Raw genomic sequence first — 20,245 nt, forward strand, 5'->3', positions numbered from 1 at the left:
TATATATATATATATATATGTATGCGTGAAGTGGACAGAGAAGAAAACAAATGAGGAAGTACTTGGTATGGTGGGCGAAAAAGGGGTTTGTTGGGAGAAATCCTATGGAGGCAGGAAAAGTGGATGAAGGGGGTATTGACCGGCAGTGGGATGTTGAAGACTATAATAGAGGGGAGAATTTTAGGCAAACGAGGAAAGGGAAGGAACAGGATAGGGATGTTGGACGGGATGAAGGGAGGAAGAAAGTACTCGGAGCTGAAGAGGGACCTGAGGTTGAGTAGGATGTTGTGTTTTGCTAGGGGTCACAAATTATTTAATTATTAATTATGTCCATACAAAAACCTCCCTTAACCAGTAGATTACCTAATAATATATACATATATATATATACATATATATATATATATATATATTTATATTTATATATGCGTGAACTAAGTCTTGTTTGACCGAAAAAATTTCAGTCAGTCTTGTTGGGGCCTTTTTGGGTGCCACGAAAATCATAGGCGAGGAAAGGATACAACACGATTGTATGCACATGTTTAAAGATTATCAGATAAGCGTCTGGTTTTGACTTTCAAAGAACCTCGGACGAAAATCTTAACCATTCGTTTCAATTACATCACACAGAAAGAAGACCTCAAGGTATCCGCATAGACGCGAATTCAAAAAAATAATTTCTTAAACAATTGGTTTCAGCATTGATGCAGGTTGTTGACGTACTGACTGTTTCGACGAGCCAATACCTAACGTGGCTTTGCATGGAGGCTATCAAATTATTAATGAAAAAGATGGAATGTAATCTCGAACAAGCAACATTTCAGTGAAGAAAGATAAGTAATTGCTCTGTGAGCAAGATGACCTGTTACAAAATTAATGTTATCCTAGGAACCTAAATCAATGACAAAGGGTAAATGACAATGGTTTAGGGTAGAAAAGGAATTAATAAATTTAGAAAGACGAACAGAACATAAGATAATCGAAAACCAACGACATTCATGAAACTGCGCTTTCAACAACATATGATAACACACATAAACATTCAAAAAAATTTTTCTTCTCAACATATTACTCACCAGATACGCGTAAAGTACACAAACAGGAGAGTGTATCAGAAATTACGGTGTTAAGGTGCAATGTGAAATTTATAAAATTAATACTTACATTTTTATTGGTGAACGTAATGCATCTACGAAATAAAAAGCAGATACCACTTTAAACCAAAGTGTTGCGTTGCGTGTTTGGAGACGTGTCAATGGTGGTGGGAAACGACCGCATGATCGTTACGCCTTTGCAACTGTGAATTGTGCAAAGCTGAGACGTTTCCTCGTAGCCATCTTTTCTCTCATGATATCACGGCTGACCGATCGGAATCAGGACATAAAATAGAATCATCCGAAGATAAAAATCCCATTTCCGTAAAGTGATGAGCAAAGGAATACGGAGGTGGAAATCACAGTAATTTGTCAATAATATTTAGTTTAGTCCAACACTGAGGTACAGGGTCTTCAGGTAGTCAGTAATTACGCTACGTTATGTGTTCTCTCGTGGCAGTTTTCATCCAAATGGATTCTTCTATTTCCCCCATACCACCCCTCAAAAACAGGTGTTGCTAATGGGAGAGGGGTAGGTTCTCCCCTCCCTCCATTACAGAAAGAATTTTACTTAAATAAAATTCAAAGCGCACGAGTATATTACTAATGCGACCGACATGATTATTTGAATAGCTTCTGTCCCCAGAGCGTATCCACTAGAATATTCCTTAGGGTCCATAAGTTAGCTCAATCTTTTATAAAATTAAAGTGATAATTTCAACTTTGTTCATCGGACAATAAGATTAAATAATTATTTTTGTTCACATAAACGTTTGAAAATGCTTGAATATCGAAAGAGATAAGATTTTATGAAATCTCTTTCCGGTGGTTGCTGTTCAGTGCTCTTAAATTTCGATGGGAGAGTAATGGCTTTCTTTAATGGTCGAAAATGTTCCGATTTTTCTGGTTAACTTGAAAAATTTCGCTCATATAGAACATGTTTTTTCTAGATATATAAGAACACATGATAACAAATCGTACCGTAAAATGCCGGTAGAACGCCAATATTAAAAAAATGTAGTAATTCGATCGAATTCAGATGAAGGGACAAGTTTTGTACGGTAAGGAACCGTGCTATACGATGTTGAAAAAATTCATTGCAAACAAATTTGCATTTTATGATCGCAATAAAAACGTGCATTTATTTTCCTGGTATCTGGAAGATAGATCAACCTGAAGTTGACGTTCTAAGGACACAAATAGGTCGAAGAAGGATCGATACAAAAACATTAAGGGATCAATAGGAAACGAGGAAACAGCACGAGAATTGTAGGGGCATAATTCCTAGGAAAAGCACCTTACATGTAGGATAATAGACGAACAATCTCAAGAAACCTATTTTACCTATTTTTTCTCTTGTTGTCCAGAAATGTCTTGAAGGGGGTTGTAAAGCGATGTCAAGTGCATACCATTTTGATAAGATATCCTATATTTGTAACCCTACAGGGCACCCTATCAAATGGCGATAATAAAACAAGACCTTAACCAGCTATTTTTCATAGAATGTGAAATAAAAAATCCAAGATTTCATATATTCTCTTATGTCGCAGTGGAGGGTTGCCAATGGAAGAAATATGGATTAATGGTGCATACAAACGTACATGATCTCACGAAAAACATATAGTGAAGGATCCTTTATAAAAGAGTTGTAATGATGTTAACATAACAGGACCTTCGTTTAAATACCATTATTAATTTGTGGAAAAACAGCCGAAATCCAAAGTGTAAAAATTACCGCCTCAGAAGTCCTAAACAAGTATTAGAGATCGTTTTAAAAATAAACGAAAACGAATTAGAGCAATATTAACAACTTCAGGTTCACATCGATATCTGTATACGAAAAACGCATGAATAGGTATTACATAAATTTTCATCGCTCGTCATTGATGCTTCAAAGAACCCATGAATTCGCGAAAGATTCACCTAAAGATAAACCACCCCTCTATCCTCTTTGCCAGAAACTGCAGAGTTTGAGGATGAAGATTATAGATGCACCATCAAGAGAACGTATTTTAATTTGGTACTCAACCGTTTAACTTACACAGCCGATGCGTTATACAAACATTTTGAAAATTGTTTAAAACTCTACGAATGCATTCCATGGAATGACTTACCGCACCAATTCGCGTTGATTAAAAAAAATGACCTAATGCAAATTACAGTTGTGCTAAAATAAAATAAGAGAAAAATGAAATCAATTCACAATCATGACGAATTCCTTAATAACACCGAGAAACCTTCAAACCCTCCTTCAAACTCCTTCACTGGAGTCAATAACCATCCTTCGAATGGCACGATTCTCTTCTCATTAAAACCAAGGACATAACGCAGTAAGCCTACAATGACATTACATTCCTCACCCACCATCGGTTCATGGACATTCAAAATGCTGGATCTGCGCATCAACGGCGTGCGTGACGGTTTTCAAAAAACATTGACGCAAGCTTGTTCCTCTTTCCTTTCCTAATACGGTGATTTTTTGTCGAGTTGCAAGAGTCGCTTGCATTCGATTTATTGTTTTTTCTTTAGACACAAATTTGTCGTCGGCAAAGAATTCCATGGTGGGACAATCTCGCGAGAAAGTGGGAAGAAAGCGCGGAAGTAATTTATTTTTGCAACGTCTTCGGAATGCCTCCGAAAACTGAACCACCCAATAAAGATCCAGGGCATTTTTATTCTTCACAAAAGAAATAAGATTACATGAAAAGGGTAGGTAATGCTTACGTTAAAAGATCAAATGACTTAGATATATATATACTATATATATATATAAATATATATATACATATATACATATATATATATACATATACATATATACATACATATATATATATATATATATATATATACATATATACATATATATATATATATATATATATATATATATATATATATATACATATATACATATATATATACTATACATATAATATTTGGACGGTACTATAGAACACAAATAAATAAATTTCTTCACAAAAGAAATAAGATTACATGAAAAGGGTAGGTAATGCTTACGTTAAAAGATCAAATGACTTAGATATATATATATAAATATATATATATACATATATACATATATATATACATATATACATACATACATACATATATATATATATATATATATATATATATATATATATATATATATATATATACTTTACATATAATATTTGGACGGTACTATAGAACACAAATAAATAGTAACACTTAAAAGGACACTCACATTGTAGATTTTTTAAGCTTTCGGCCTTCTCCGAGGCCACTTTCAAAACAATCTACAATGTGAGTGTCCTTTTTAGTGTTACTATTTTATTTGTGTTCTATTTTCCCGTCCAAATATTATACTGCTCGTGTGAGTGTTTCTATATCATCGACATATATATATAAATACATTTATATACATTTATATACATATATATACATATATATGCATATATATAAATATAAATAAATAAATAAATATATAAATATTTTTTTTCGAGGGTCGTCTGAAGTCTCCGACCTAACAAAAATACAAGATATTTTTTCTGAAATTTGCTAGGGCGGAAACTTTTCAGACTACCCATATAATATAACTTTTTAGCAACAACACAAAAATTTGATTCACAACTAATTAGCAATAGGCCTTCCATAGATGATATTCGACGAAGATACGTCTATGTACTTACCTACTCAACTTGCTCCTTGCATGAATCTCTAAACATTGCTCAAAAATTGACATAAAACATTTATTCTAAGGGGCTTTTAGTCTCACGTACATAAAGAAAATTTGACATTAAATAAAACATTGCTCAGTGTAAGCGATCCAAAAAAATGTCATCTTTGAATTTGTGCGTCGAAGAGGACCAAACCACGGGGTCGTTGACGTTTCTACGGTGATTTTGTGATGAAGTAATCATCAACTTTAGGTACGGCTTGCGTGATATTTAGCATTAAAAATCGAGAAACACTTTAACAATCAACTTAAATTAAGCATGCAGGTTAAAAATTTAGTTCATTATTTTAATTATGAAATTTAAAAAAAGTTATACTGGACGAAATGGGGAAAATCAGTCATTTAAGGTAGGTGGAGAGGAGACCTGCTCAATTATGTCAAGGTGAATGGTGAATTTTTGAAGAATTGTCATCAAGACCTGGAGGAAAAGCAATGATGGTGAATACGGAGCTCAAAAATCCTTCTTCCAGCCATTTAAATTTCGAGTCGATCTACTGACGTTCTCAAGTCACATTGCAAATCAACGGAGAAATTCATCACTGACGACTATTTCATTCCTTTCAACTACTCAAGAAAAAAAACACCCATTTTTTTGGAAAATGATATTTTCAATAAATATATGCTCTAACATCATTTTGGATTACTTCTCGTTTTAATTTATTTCCTCATATGAAACTTGAATTTTTATCCTTTCCATAAACTAATCTGTTCCGTTATTTGTTTGCTTAAGGACTCGAATTTCTGATTTTAACGAAAGTGAAATCGCTCAAGGACTAAGGTTAAAAATTGTTATGATAAGAACACAAGTGTGACAAGTCTCTTAGGAGATTTAGGCTGGGAACCACTTGAAGTACGGACACAACAAGCGAGGCATAGACTTTTAGAAAGGTTCAGAACAAACGAGTTTAACTATAACACTGAAGGAATTATAATGGCCCCACACTACTTAGGTATACTTAGATCAGACCACAAAGATAAAATAAGTGAGATAGATTCCAGGACAGATAGGTACAAATACTCATTCTTTCCCCGAACAATCAGAAATCATAATAGTAAGAAACCGAAGTCACTTCAGAAATATTAAAAACATTGAATTTACAAGTCCAGCAAAGTTAAGAACTGCAAAGCTGTTAGGTATACTTTAAGGTGCATGTGTATTTAAGATGTAGTTTGAGTGTTTGCATTTGTGTGGGGTGGAAGTGTTCTAGCATGAATGTATGCCATGTTTTTTTTGGATGCATGAATTTGTGGTTCTAGCATGCGGTTTTTTTTCCTTTTCTAAATTACGGGTGGTGTCCTAACACCCCCCGCCACACGCCCTTGCGGGTGCTTGGGGGGTATTAAGTAGATGTAGATGTAGAAGGACTAGATGAGATATTTCAATTAAATAACATTCCAAGGAAAAACCTGACGCACAAATTTCTGAATGGGCTTCTGTAAAGTTTAAATCAGCACTCAAGTTTTCACAGGATGGCTGTAGAATTACTTTTTTCTGGGTGGAAGATTGATTTTTAAGCGACTGCTAACAGAGTTGAGACCACTTTACTGATGTGAGCCATAAAATAATGACCGAGCAGGGTGTTTTTTGGGATACTAAGTAGAGAGATGGAGGTGAGGAGGCAGGGTCAGGGAGCGAAAAGGGTTTCGTGAAATCCTAAGGGTGCGAAAGAGGAAATTGCCATTCTCCCTCGTTAATATTTTAAAGTTAAATGCAATTAGTCAAGGTGAGTGATGCAGTGAATGTATTCTCAACAAAATTCAAATTGCCATACTCTCGATAAAGCACATCGAAAACAAAATAAAAATGAAATGGAGTAATTGAAATAAAAAAGAAATAATGACATTCAAAAATAACGAAACATAATACGAATGGTATTCTCCATTTGATTAACGCTTGCGTGAGTGCGGTGTTAAAAAAAGAACACACACAGACAATGAAGCTACGGATGAAAATAAATTATAAAAAAATGAAGAAAATCGTGAATAAAATGAATCAAGGCGGTTCACTCTGTTTTTATCTCTCTCTCTCTCAGATAATGTGTCTTCACCTTATCTTCTCAGTGGCGCCAATCGAGCACGCAGCGGCGCATAATGCTTGACTCAGAAGCAGCGGAGTGCACGAAATAAGCATAATTCTGTGGAGTGAAAAAATTACATATTTAGCAAAATTAAAAAAGTTCACTAAAAAGAAAAGAGAAAATTAAAAACTCTTTTTATCACGCTAGCATTGCTGATGGCAAAAAAAATTATCATACATTATGCATGGCAGACGACATTTTTGTTTTACAAGAGGAGGGCACAGAAATGGACCAATTTTTTATTATGCAAATTTTTACATAACTTTTAAAAAAACTATGTGCACGGCGAATATGGATGGGTGTCTATGGGAAGGTGTCGCGTTCACTGCGACAATGTGTTAACGAGGGTGGATGGAAATGGGTTTTTGGGAGGTAAAGCACAGGAATTTACATTATGATTAATTAAATTATTTATCTCCGGATGCCACATACAAAATTAATTGACTAAAAATGAAAACCATTAGGTGGCTTTAATTTTTCATTTACGACGAAAATAATTTAGCTCTGAAAAATTTACATAAACATTTACATTATAATGAATTAACTGCAAATGCTTTCGCAGATGTTTTAACACACTAAGGTTTAAATTTTAAAGGGTATATAATTTGTAATTTACTAACCAGTTGCCATAGTTAACACTCGGAGGAACACGGTGAACGTCCCATTTTATTCATTAACATTCCAATCAAAATTACATTCTGAACATAAGAACGATAACTTGGCTGTTGCAAAACTTAAATCCGGCTCTCGATTGGTTACTGGTGTGAAGAGTATTTACTACTGATTTAAAATTACACATATGTATATTCTACCCCAAGAAGCTTCAAATTACATGGACTGAAATGCTCGCCAACCGATTCGATGAATTTAAGTTAACCTTGGAACATATTAAGATGATTATCACCTTTAATGGGTAAACTATCGCTTGCAAAAGTGTGCTATGTGACACATTATTGTCCCTGGGTAGGCGTGAAATGTTTGAAGAGAAGAAAAAATTAATGAAAAACTTGAATAGCAGATGGGAATTCATAATATTCCTTCTGGTAAAGGGAGAGAACAACAGCTTGTGTGACTAGGCTTTTAAATGCCATCAAATGATGCCCATGATTAACATTATTTGAATTTCCACGAACCCAAGCACACATTTGGTGTAAGATATTTTTTACAAGCGACCGATCGCAGTCATGCAACCTACGTTTTTGGCATATAAGGTGAATACTAAATTATTGAAAGCGTATGTTTGGTAGTGGATACTGATTGTTTAAATCTCCAAATGTTTGACTGCGAAGGAATACATTTATGATGGGAATTTGTTCATGTACGATATACTGTACGACGTCATTCTGGGCACTGAGAAGGCAGATCGGGTATCTAGGAAGTAGGGATTCAGAGCACGGTGAAAGAAGCGACGCTGGTCTCGCGACAAAGTCGCGCACCAAGCGGCCACAAAACCAACTATTAGGAAAAAATCCGCGCGAATCATGAGTGAGCGGTGGTGTCTACGAATCCAGAGGGAGCGTACCGAAATTAACACCGTTACTTCTTGCTTGCAAAAAGTAACGGTGCGATTTAGTAAATTCACTTGAACTTAACGTCTGACGGAATATGAATTGGCTCACGATTCCTTTTAAGTTAATCAAAAGGCAAACGATATTTTTATATACCTAGAGGCACATACATTATTCACATGGGCTCATAAAATGGCAAGCCAAAAGCCAGACTTCACATCTCAACAGTGTAATTCCAAATTTTGAGCAAGGAGGATTTGAAAAATTTGCTGTTGAATCTCTAGAAAGTTTTTTATGAACGAAATAGGGGATGGATAAAAAACTTTGACTCACAGTATTTTTATTCCATGTCACACAAGGGAAACAGCCAATAACTTCGTTCTAAAGTTCAGCCTATCATAAAATTTCAGTGAAACGTTTTTAATTTTAATTTCAAACGTAGTTTATGCTACTAAATTCAAAAATTTTCCTGAGGTTCTGCAACGGCTTTTGATTTTTATTGTTAAAATTGCATGTCGCATAAAATTATAATGACATTATTGAGGTAATTTCCGGGGACATACATTTGAAAGAATTTTTTTATCATTGAATTAGATTTCAAAATAAATCCCTAAATATCGACCATAGTCATATGGATCTCACAGAAAAGAATTGAAAACACACTGCATGACTTCCATGGGAAAAACCTGATCATACTCTCAACTTACCACAAACACCTTCAACATATACTGTCCACATAAAACCAAAATTTACACCTCCAAAATATGATGAATTAAAGCTTTCCAAACAATGGAGTGAACAAGTCAAATAACGAATTCCATTTACTGAGTGATTGGTTGTGAGTAATTTCAAAATTTTCATGACAATGGATGGCAATCCGCCAACTTGCCTACGTAGTGGAATCTTTAAGATATGGACGTAAAACTGTTCCTACTCCAGGAACACCATGCTAAAGAAAGGGAGACACATCCGGGGGACTAAAAAAAATATTTATGCCCTTAAGAAATAATGTAATAATTGAGAAGCAGCTTTCTTTTGAGGTACGTTGAAAAAAGGCGTTTTAGTTTAAAGAACAAGCCAGCTTCTTCAGGTCAATTTTAATGAGTAAAAAAACGGTATTTTACAAACATGTTCAGAACCATGTTCTGATTATGATGGACTGTGGAAAATAAAACTCTCACTCTGAATCATTAATTAGGGTTTTCATCGAATAGCTACTGAAGTGTAACAAAAAAAATAATTATAAGTAAAGTAAAATCAATTTACGTGAAACAATTAATCCTTTTGTGAGAATTGGGTGCTAATTATTTAGAGGTAAAATCGAACGCGAAAAATGTTAATACACAAAGGGAATATTCAAGTCGAATAATGAATGCATTGAATTGTCTGCGGAGCAATTTTAGGTTATTCACAAATGGCTGCACGTAATGTGTATTACCTCAATTGGTAATATTGTATTCGTAAATATTCATCGATTGCATATTTAGAGGCACATTTATAACTAAAGTTAGTTCTTCCACAATCGGAAATGAACATACATACATCACCAAAATAAGCAGCAAAACCTCTGATGGAATACAATTTTGCATCAAAATTTTAACTAAGAGAGGAAAATAAATCAAAATTTCCAGTGCATCGTACGGTGAAAAAGAGCCTTTTTTTAAGGAATTAATTGAAAAAAATGAGGAATAAAAAGTTCCATTAGATCAGAGATGCTCTGTTATTTAGGGTGGTAAAAGGTAAGGAGGTCAAAGTCATTAGGATTGACTTGACTTCAATAAATTTATGAGGCAAGAAGATGCTTTCACTTCTTATACTCATGAGGGTGCATGGGAACTTCGAAAAAGAGGAATTTTTCAAAGAATTTTTACCCTAGAATATTGTTCAGTTTTTTTTTCAAATTTATCTGCCTAGAATTTTGTAAGTAAGATAGGTAATAAACAATGAGGGAATTTGGAAAATGTTTACGCATTCAAAGAGGGGAAAAAGTTTTTTCACTGCAGAATTAAAAAAACTCCAGTTTAATAAAACTTGAATTTAAACTTTGAAGAAATATTTGTCAACAGTACGGAGGGAAGGGTATGATTACTGATTTTGGCCATGGATTTGCGAAATGAATAACGAGTTTATATTGAATTTCTGCAAGCCATTATTGAATTCTATCACATACAAGTTTGTAAATATTTGAAACCCACACATCACTCGAGAAAGCAACACCTCTCTTTGAGGGGATCATGCAGTCTTGTAGGGTTTTCCATGTGACGTGAACGACGTAGTAGGTCATAGTCAATGGTATACTTATACCTTCTAACCATACTAATACGATTGGAAGAACATAATGATGCTGGTTTTCTTATTTTCAATGCTAAATATTGTAAAAAATCATCCATGCACCCGATAAGATCAAAATAAATTTCAAGAATGTCTTTAATATTATCTCACATTTTTACAATTAATTAGCAGAGCTGGAGATAAAAATTATTTGGATGCAATCTGCTTGTGTACACAATGTCATAATAACAATATATATCAATCGTAATGCGATACAGGTGAATGCATATAAATAAAATCATTGGTTTAGGAAAAACGGAATAAAATACATTGAAGAAAATTGGAAAGTTTTTGAAAACACTAATGGAGCATGAAAACAAATTCCAAATCAGAACATCGGAGCAAGAAACACGAAATAGAGTGGGATGCAAAGGTGCGTGAAAAGAATGATGGAAGAACGGTAATGGTACGGCGGAAAGCAAAGGTCAACCCCGCCATTTTACGTACTTTTTGCAGACTGTCGACATAGCCAAGGCCTTGTAGCGAGCCTGCTCGTCTGTCGGCAGAACGATGTCGACAGACCTCGACCGTAGCGCCACCGAGGCGCCGCCGGGCGGAACCATGAGCGAAGGGGCGGTCTCCAGGCTCAGGCTGTGGGGGAGCACCTCTTCCGCCCGTCCCCCGTGGTGGGCCGCCCCCGACCCACCACCCGCCCCTCCACCACTGGATGAGACGTTCGCGAAGGACGAGTCCACCGAAGCGGCTCGGTCCCTCTTGGACAACTCCGGGACCTCGAGGTAGATCTCGGCGACGACGGGGCCCCGGCCGCCGCCGCCACCGCCCCCGCCATGTCCAACCTCCTCCGCCGACCCGTCCACCTCCTCCCCTACCGACTCCTCCTCATCCTCATCCTCAAATTCCTCGTCCTCGAACTCCTCCTCTTCCTCGTCTTCGTACTCTTCCTCTCCCGGAGACTCGGGCTCCGTGCAGAAGAACGCCTCCTGACGGGAAAGCCGGTTCGGAGACCCCAGAGGAGAGGCCCTGCCGGACCGGCCCGTCCCGGAAGACCCCCACCCGCCCATCGACGACCGGTCCGTCTCGTCTTCGGTGGAGCCGCCGCCGAGGGGCAGGGGCGAGAGGGCCGCACGCCTCCCGGCTGAGTCCGAGGGGGAAGAGGGCGAGTGCGGGGACAGGGTGACCCGGATGCTGCATCGCGAGTCGGAGGCGAGGAGCGGGCGGCAGTCGGACGGGTCCTCGGAAGTCGGGCTGCCGGCGGGGGAGGCGGGGACGCCGCCGGGGACCACGAGGAGCGGTCCCCGACCGCGCTCAGAGGCCGTGTCTGAATCGTCCCCTTCTTCGTCCTCTGAACACGACGAAGAGGACCCTGAGGTGGTCGGCACGGAGCATGACGAGGCCGTGCTGCAGCAGGAGGAAGCAAGTGTCTCCGCCTCCGCGGCGCGCCTCCGCTCCCACTCCTCCATGCAGGCGCAGTGCACGCACGGAGCCGGGTTACCGCCCCCGGAGGACCTCCTCCTCTGGAACCTCCTGGGTACCTCCAGGTAGAGGGAGTCATCGCCGGCGCCGGCGCCGCCCCCACACCCGGAATCGAAGCTCTTGGACCGCTGATTGACGAACGAGGGGACTTTTAGGAAACTGTCGGATGCACCCTGCGGGGGGAGGAGGGGGCGGAAGGCCCCAAGGTGGTGGCCATCCCCGCCGCTGCCTCCCCGATCCCGCTGGCTCTTCTTGGACTCTAGCTGGATCTCGTCGAAGGACGCCGAGCGCACTTGCTTGGGCACCTCGAGGCTGCTCTGCTGCTTCATGTCCGCTCCCGTGGGAGTCCTCGAGCGCTTGAACGTTGTGCGTAGCTTCTGCATCCCGGCGGCCTGGATCGGTTGGTCTTCTTGTTTCAGAGATCAGCGCCTTCGCCCAGCATCCCGTCCTCTTCGTCGTCTTTTTGACTGTATTATGTGGTTGCCGTGATTTGTCCGGACCCCACCCACCCTCCTCCCACCCTCCCTCCTCCTCTCCCTCCCTACCCCCCTCACCTGCCCCAGCTCCTCCTCCTCCGCCTCCGCCTCCTCCGCCGCCTTTGGCCGATGACGCGTCGACCGCCGCCCGCCCCCGGGTCGGGTCCCGAGCGAGCGGCGCTGCAGGGCGAGGCCCTCATGAGAGCGGGGAGACCCCGTGCAACGACACTGGAATCACAACATCCGTTTTTCTTGTTGGCGGCTCGAGTGGCGAAAAATCGAAATTGAGGGTACGATGGCAACACTAAAATTTAACTATAAGTAAGGCGGGTAACTCTACAACGGGACACACCCGCATTTAACCCAAAACATCACTATTAGCATACAAATAGTCATCAAATGTGGAATGAACTTCTCGTGAACAAGCCTTCTTGATGCAACTACATTAATGCCGACCCGACAGGGCTGGTATTATAGTGACTAACATCAACTACCGACGGCTTAGACTACTGAGGAAAATGCCGTGTTATCCACAAAACTCATATTAGGCTAACTCTTACATCCAACTCTTACATCCAACTCCTAATATCTACAAAACAATCGTCCATACCTTGGACGGAATTCAAATCATCAAAACTTTTCGATTAGCTAAAGTGGCTGATTAGCTGCACTAAACGGTTCGGCTCGTATTAGCTCAGCTTTTTGTCACAGTTCAGCTAATCAAAGAGTTGAATGGTTGAACCCCGTTAAAAAACAAGCATACTCGTATTAATAATAAAGGCTTCACAGACAGAATTATGTCGAGTGATGGGTTGCACCAGTGATGCCTGATCAACACAAGAGATCCATTTAGCTTTCAGGTGAGGTGACCATCAGCTAAGATCATTTGCGCCTTCGGGGAGATAGATAAGTAAGGTGATAGGGGTAGGATGCTCAAGGAATGGAGGAAGGTAGGAGAGAAACCCAACGTTATCATCAGTGTACTCTGTTGTGGATATGCAAGCCTCGGTGGCGGCGGGGTAACGTCCTCACCTGCCAACTCAGAGGTCGCGGGTTCGTTTTCCTTCACCTAGGGTTTGGGTGTTTGCAATATTATATGCAGGGGTTAGGGGGAAGAAGGGACTACAGAGTCTCAATCTCGCCCCAATGAAGTCATTAAATAAATAAATTAAAAAAAGGCGGCAAGAGGTCACAAAACGTAATGCCCTATCCAACGGACAGCGTATTGACTTGAAGTGCTCTCCACAATGCACCTAATATAATTTGGGTTGGGATATCACCGAAAAATCCTCCCACTTCAAGGACTCGAATCCGAACCTTCGTAGGGGGGAAGCCAGTCGTCACAAATTAGACTCTGCAACGTCTCGATCCCCAGCATAAAAGTTCAAGTAGCTTGCTATGCCAGAACAGAAATGTCCACTTATTTGTCCTAAAAAATCCGTTGGTCCATCTATAAATTTACCTAATCACTCAATGTTTGGGAACTTGAATATGTACATAATTGAAAAGTGACACTGGCATACGCCGCATGGTATTGAGACCCGTGTATCATAATGGGAGGATGGCGAATCACCGTATGGATTCTTAAATAATGATCTCTGAGAGGAAACTGGAGTATGAAGCAAAAGTGGCAAATTGGACTACTATGAAATTTCATCTCTCCCCATGCTTGCAAATTTCACGAAATGCTTGGCCCGGAAATTCATCTCCTCCTGGCGTATCTCCAGTATATCGTGTAGGTTTTAATGGAAGCTAGTGGGTACCGTAACGAGCTCATTAATCAACCTGATGGCCCGATAGGCTTATAAGTTAATCAAAAGAAATACATCGAAATGATCTTTGTGATATTGTACGTATCCTTACTGAAAAGCTTGAGAAGCTATTATCGCTTTATTTTCTATTCATTTCTCCACCAAACGGTGGTTAGGTAGTTAGAAAAACGAAAAATATTGACTGTAAACTCATTAATGCTCATGAAATGAACCATTCAGTATTTCAGGGTTCAAATTTTAGGTTCACAAGTAACTATAAATCCTTCAATAATTTTTCGATGGTCCTCTTCGCCGCATTACAGTATCTTTTATTTCGAAAACCTTGCATCAACGATTGGTTCACTGATAACTACCTTGACTCTAATGTAGTTTAAGCTTCGAAGTCCTTTTTTTTAACTCATCTTGCTAAGACCTTAATGAAACCGATGCACAATTAGCGAAACGCTGTACAGCGTATTGAATGAGATAAAATGGAAGTATTCGTCTGTTACTGCACCGTAGAGCTTTAATTTCGGGGTTTTCCACGTGAGTTGGCACGTATTCAAGAACTTCAATGCGTTGGCCTGAACAGAGACCGCTTTGCTGGTGTTTATTAAACCGGTGAAACAATAGTGAATCATGAAGCGAAACTTTAAAGCATCATGTCTATTCGCTAAGTGGAATCTGGAAATGATTCTTATTTTTCTATTTCATTTAGTTATATAGTCTTTAACTTCATCTCTCTGAATGCAAATACGAAATTTTCATCCCAGCATGGTTAATATACTCGCCTCCGTTACGCTTGATCATTTAAAGGAACGGAAATGAAATTCATATGCAAATACTTGCTTTAATCTGACCGAGTGGAACGTACAAAAGAAATATATTTACTTTTGACTTAGTCCGTGATACTCTTTTTTCGAATTGGAGTGATAAAAAAAATAATTTATTTCATTTTTATAAGGTAATAATAATTTTGGTCTAAAATACGCTCAAGGAAATAGTTTTCTCTTAAGAAATACTAGTTATCATCAAAATCTCATTTCATGTTTATTATTTCATATTAATACCAATTATAATATAGCAAAAGCCATTTAAGTATAAAGTTAGGATCTTAGATGGGGAGAGACTCCACTGATAAAAGTATATTCATCCTTCGTGAATTATATCGAAGGTGAAAATGCAATTCTCATTTCCTGGGAGAATAGTTATCTAATCTTCCTCTTCGTTTTTCCTAAAGTTTATAATTTTTGTAAATTAATACACATGCGTCTATTGCGTCTTCGAAAAACAAGCACGAATCTAAAAGCGCGCATATATAACCTACTCTCAGGAATGTATTTTTTAACATACAGTCAACATATTTCCAAATACTTGTATATGAAGAAAATCGAAATCATGGTAGTTAATAAATAAATGAATAAACCCCTGGTTGATTTAATGATTGGAGAATTAAGGATAAATCAAGTAGAAGAATACTTCTAAATAAGGAGTATCATTAAAATAGATATTAGAAGCATCTCTTAAGTGAAAAGAAGGATAGCTCTGGCTTAGAAGGTATACTAAAGTAAAACGAAAACTTATGAAATAAACAGATGGGTTTGGAAATTAAAAATTCCGTCGAATATGAATTTGATAACTTGGAAAGAAAACTTGAACCAGGTGAGCAGACATAGATAGCTGGATAGAGCAAGATAGAAGTGCTAAGGAAAGTTATAGAGGAGAGAATTTTGCAAAAGAGTTGAAAAATAGAACTAGCTGGACTTATGCTGAGACATGGCAAATTTCTAGAAAATAAAATGAACGGAAAAGATTTGAACACAAAAGAAGAAGAAGACCAAGAAAGAAATTCCTGGATGGAATGAAAGTTATGGTGGGTGTTACAACATATGGGGAATAGAAAAGGACATTGATGAGGAGAGCTTAAGACTACAACGAAACAGTTTCATCTTTTTAAGATGACGAAACAGAACGTTTTTTATCCAAGTGAAATTATTGTTAATGTCAATACAGCCTTATAAAAATTAAATTTTAAGATGTACTAAAGAGCTCAGTTATGTGATGGTGATGGAGAAACTCATTTGATACTCGATGGAGGCATTTTTACATCTGAAAAACATTTAAATGTACAGATAGAGGCATCATTTTGAAGGAGAGGTTGCTAACAAAAGATTCCCTTGAATGGTCTAATATGGTAAATATTGCGCTTTTTCCATATCTACCATGTTTACCTTAATACTAAAGCTTTTCATTGAATATTGGCAGAAGAAATACTTGAAAACGTTTACGGTGATTTTATTCACTAAATTTTGATTGCCAGACTTAAAGCTCATAGTTAATAGCAGTGCCACAAGTCTCGGCATAATTTGTCGGTCCAACGGAAAATAATCTTTTTTCCGGATGGAGGAGGGTTCTTCGAAACTCCTAACATCATTTTCTTCCCACCCACCGCATTCCTTGGCGAAGAGAAGTGAGCAGACGCACAACTGAATTACTTTTTTTTAATGCCGCGTAAACACTTTGGCACTTTGGTTTTTGTGTCCTTCGGTCAAAGTGCCCTTTTAATAGGGCGGTGTCAAAATGTACGTTTCTTTTATGAGCTGTTAAAGTAATTCTGGTGATAATACGATGCGACATCACCGGGTTGGGGTGGCGTATTGTACTTCCGTTTGACTCCCACATTAGTGAATCCAAACGAGCAACTGATGCTTCTAAAAAAGTTTTCAGAAAAAATATAATTATATATATATATATATATATATATATATATATATATATATATATATATATATATATCTGCGTCCATAGAAAATCTGCGTCCATCCCTTGAGAATGATGGTCTTATCACAGAAAAGTCGGAATACGTGTGAGTTCCATTTTTGTGTGTTTCTGTTCGCTAGTAGTCTTGGTGTACATGTATTTTTATATACGTATATAGTATATATATATATATATATATATATATATATATATATATATTTTCTTTTTTAAGGTAATCTACCGGTTAAGGTAGGTTTTTGGATGGACACAACTACTAAACAAATATTTTATTACTCCTACAAAACACAAAATCCATCATCCTACTCTATATCAGGTCCCTCTTCATCTCTGAGTACTTTCCTCCTCCCTTCATCCCGTCCAACATCCCTATCCTGTTCCTTCCCTTTCCTCTTTTGCCCAACATCCTACCCTCTATCACAGTCTTCAACATCCCACTGCCGGTCAACACCCCCTTCAACCACTTTTCTTGCCTCCATTGCTCCCAACAAACCCCTCTCTTCGCCCACCATACCAAGTACTTCCTCATTTGTTTTCTTCTCTGTCCATTTCACCTTCTCCATTCTTCTCCACACCCACATTTCAAAAGCCTCCAATATAATATATATATATATATATATATATATATATATATACTATATATATAATTATATACATATATATAACATTTATTACCTTAACTATTACAATATACATACATTATTTGCGTGTGTATGTTTGTAGTTTTAACATCCAATAATATGCGGCACATTTACCTTTCAACGTCATTTTACTTTACCTTCCGAACTCTTTCTTGACAGAGTGCCGGAGAAGTTTAGCCGCGAACCTACCATAAAGAAATGTGCTGCCAACAAACTCACATACTTTCATTGTTATGTTATCTCTGGCACATGGAGCGTCATCTCAATAGAAAAGAGCACTCACCCGTAAAGCGAGAGAATTGTGTTCAGATTTCGGATTTGCCATATTTTTCTGTGAAATTCACTTATGCTTTGCATTCGTCCGTAAATGTTTGCCCTATACCCTAAAACCCAATAGGTTTTTATACCCCTTAGTGCATCTGTCAATTATTTCTGCTTCTTCATATGTACATTGACATTCTTGATGTATATTGAAAAAACCAAATTTCACGACGAAGTCATTAAACTTACCAGAAAGCAATGACATTGCACAGTGAAATATCAAGAATCGCTCAAATATAAAAAAATCAATACCTGTGATCGAGGGACTTAACAAAATTGCAGTGGTAATGCAGCTACCGAATTGTCCACGAGTGATAATATGAAACAGCGTAGTTTTAATCTTTGATATCCTATTAATATAGAAATTATCTCAAACTATTGATGAGTTAATATTTTATCGCGATTATAAAGCAGTTTTTCCTCTTTGTGATTCATACGAATAAAACTTTCGTTATTCCAGCTGTCGTAACGAAGAGAATATCTCATTACTTGACGCCAATATCCCTATTATTCCCAATCACTGGGATGACACTGGTTCACAATTCTGAGTCTGTGCTAAACTACCAACGTTATTCATAGAACTAAAAAATATTTCGATGAGATTCATTCCTTAAGTTTAATCCAAGAAACTTGTTTTACTTTCATAAAATAAGGTGGACCCTGAATGGCAAAGAGTTGAAGTTGTTCCGGTCATCTCTCTAAGAAATCTACCCGGCTTAAGATATCTAAACTTTAAGGGGAAATTCAAGAAAAACCTCGAGTCGTGACCAGCCTATTAAATTTCCCATGCATTAAGGATACTCAAAAGCATTGAAAAAATGTGTTCTTCCAACTCCCACTCTCCGTTAACCATAATCCACGCAGGCTAGAAGGCTCGGATAACCAGGGTGTGCGTTAAAGGGTGCGGACTTTTTACGCCTTAAGCCTGTTAAAGACGATGGAGGATGAGGAGAAGGAAAGAAGGGACATAAGATCCGAGGTGATTCGGCGCGTGGGACGTTGCGTCAACCGCCCCGAGGAAGGAGAGAAGTTCTCGTAAAGAATATTCATTTTCTCATTAGCACGTGAATCTATTACCTCGCGCTCTTGCGGCGTATGCTGGAATTACCAATAACGACTCGAAATGGCGGATTTCCTATGACGCTACAGTGTTGAATGCCCCTGCTAAGAAAGCGCGAGTTGCGAAATTCAGTGAAAAATAACGTTCGAATTGCCCAATTTCCGTCATACTTCTATCCATATTCATGTGGGAGGGCCTGGAACACGTGCCCGGGAAATGTTACACGCCGGTTTTTTAACAGGTTTCGCCGAAAATAAACAAAATGAGTCATGTCAACGATCTTCTACCTGTTTGAAGACGCAGAATAATTGAATTTACGTAAAAACGCATTGCGTCCCAATAGGGATGTTCACGAACCACTGAATTATTCGTGATTAAATTGGCGTATATTAAATGGAAAATAGAATTATGAAAAGGTTTTAAGACTTAAGACTTATTATTTTTTTTAAAGAGAAGTTTATCGCGAAAAAATGTTTTACTATGACTGATACTTCGGACAAAATTGCCCAAAATTCTACATCGGTTATGTACGCATAGACGGCACTCTTGTTTAACTTGAACTTCTATAACAATAACGCGAAAATGAACCGAGGAATCAGTTTTTGAACATTTTGAAATCACTTTTCTCTACAAAACAACCGAAAAATTCCGTGAATGAACCTCACTATAGATCGCTATCATTTATTTGTTGACTGAACAAAATCTGTGCTCCTGGATTCTGGGACAATATTACTGAATCCGACATCAATACTTATAGAAATAAATAGCTATCAAGCCCTTCAAAAATATAAAACATAAAAACACATAAAGAAGGGAATTTTTCAGCTTAAAAAACAAAATGACTGGTAATGACATTTGATGAATTAAATTTCAAACATCTATTATGAAAATTTCTCCTCACTACGACAAATTTTATGCACAGAAATAATTACAGCAGGAAACAATCAAAACAGTACAACGTCGTAGTCGTGGTTATTATAGCAAAAAGCTGAAAAATCCTTAAAAAAGTATATTTCTAAAGGATTTTTCCACGACACATGAAAAACATG

The 20,245-nt window shown here is 37.9% G+C and overlaps 1 protein-coding gene across 3 annotated transcripts in view; it reads right to left on the reverse strand.

The window, feature by feature from the left end:
• Positions 1-11,314, reverse strand: part of rdgA (retinal degeneration A) — a 113,288-nt gene extending 101,974 nt beyond the window's left edge. For all 3 annotated transcript variants that reach the window (XM_071596710.1, XM_071596709.1, XM_071596708.1), the window contains exons 1-2: positions 11,183-11,314; positions 6,867-6,953 (exon numbers count right to left, since the gene is read on the reverse strand). In XM_071596710.1, the coding sequence (XP_071452811.1) occupies positions 6,867-6,953; positions 11,183-11,298 (203 nt within the window). In that variant the 5' untranslated portion in view covers positions 11,299-11,314. The remainder of the gene's footprint in view (positions 1-6,866; positions 6,954-11,182) is intronic.
• Between the last annotated feature and the right edge of the window lie 8,931 nt (positions 11,315-20,245).

This window comes from Hetaerina americana, unplaced genomic scaffold (assembly GCF_022747635.1).
Source record: "Hetaerina americana unplaced genomic scaffold, ioHetAmer1.1.p SCAF_8, whole genome shotgun sequence".
Lineage (NCBI taxonomy): Eukaryota > Metazoa > Arthropoda > Insecta > Odonata > Calopterygidae > Hetaerina > Hetaerina americana.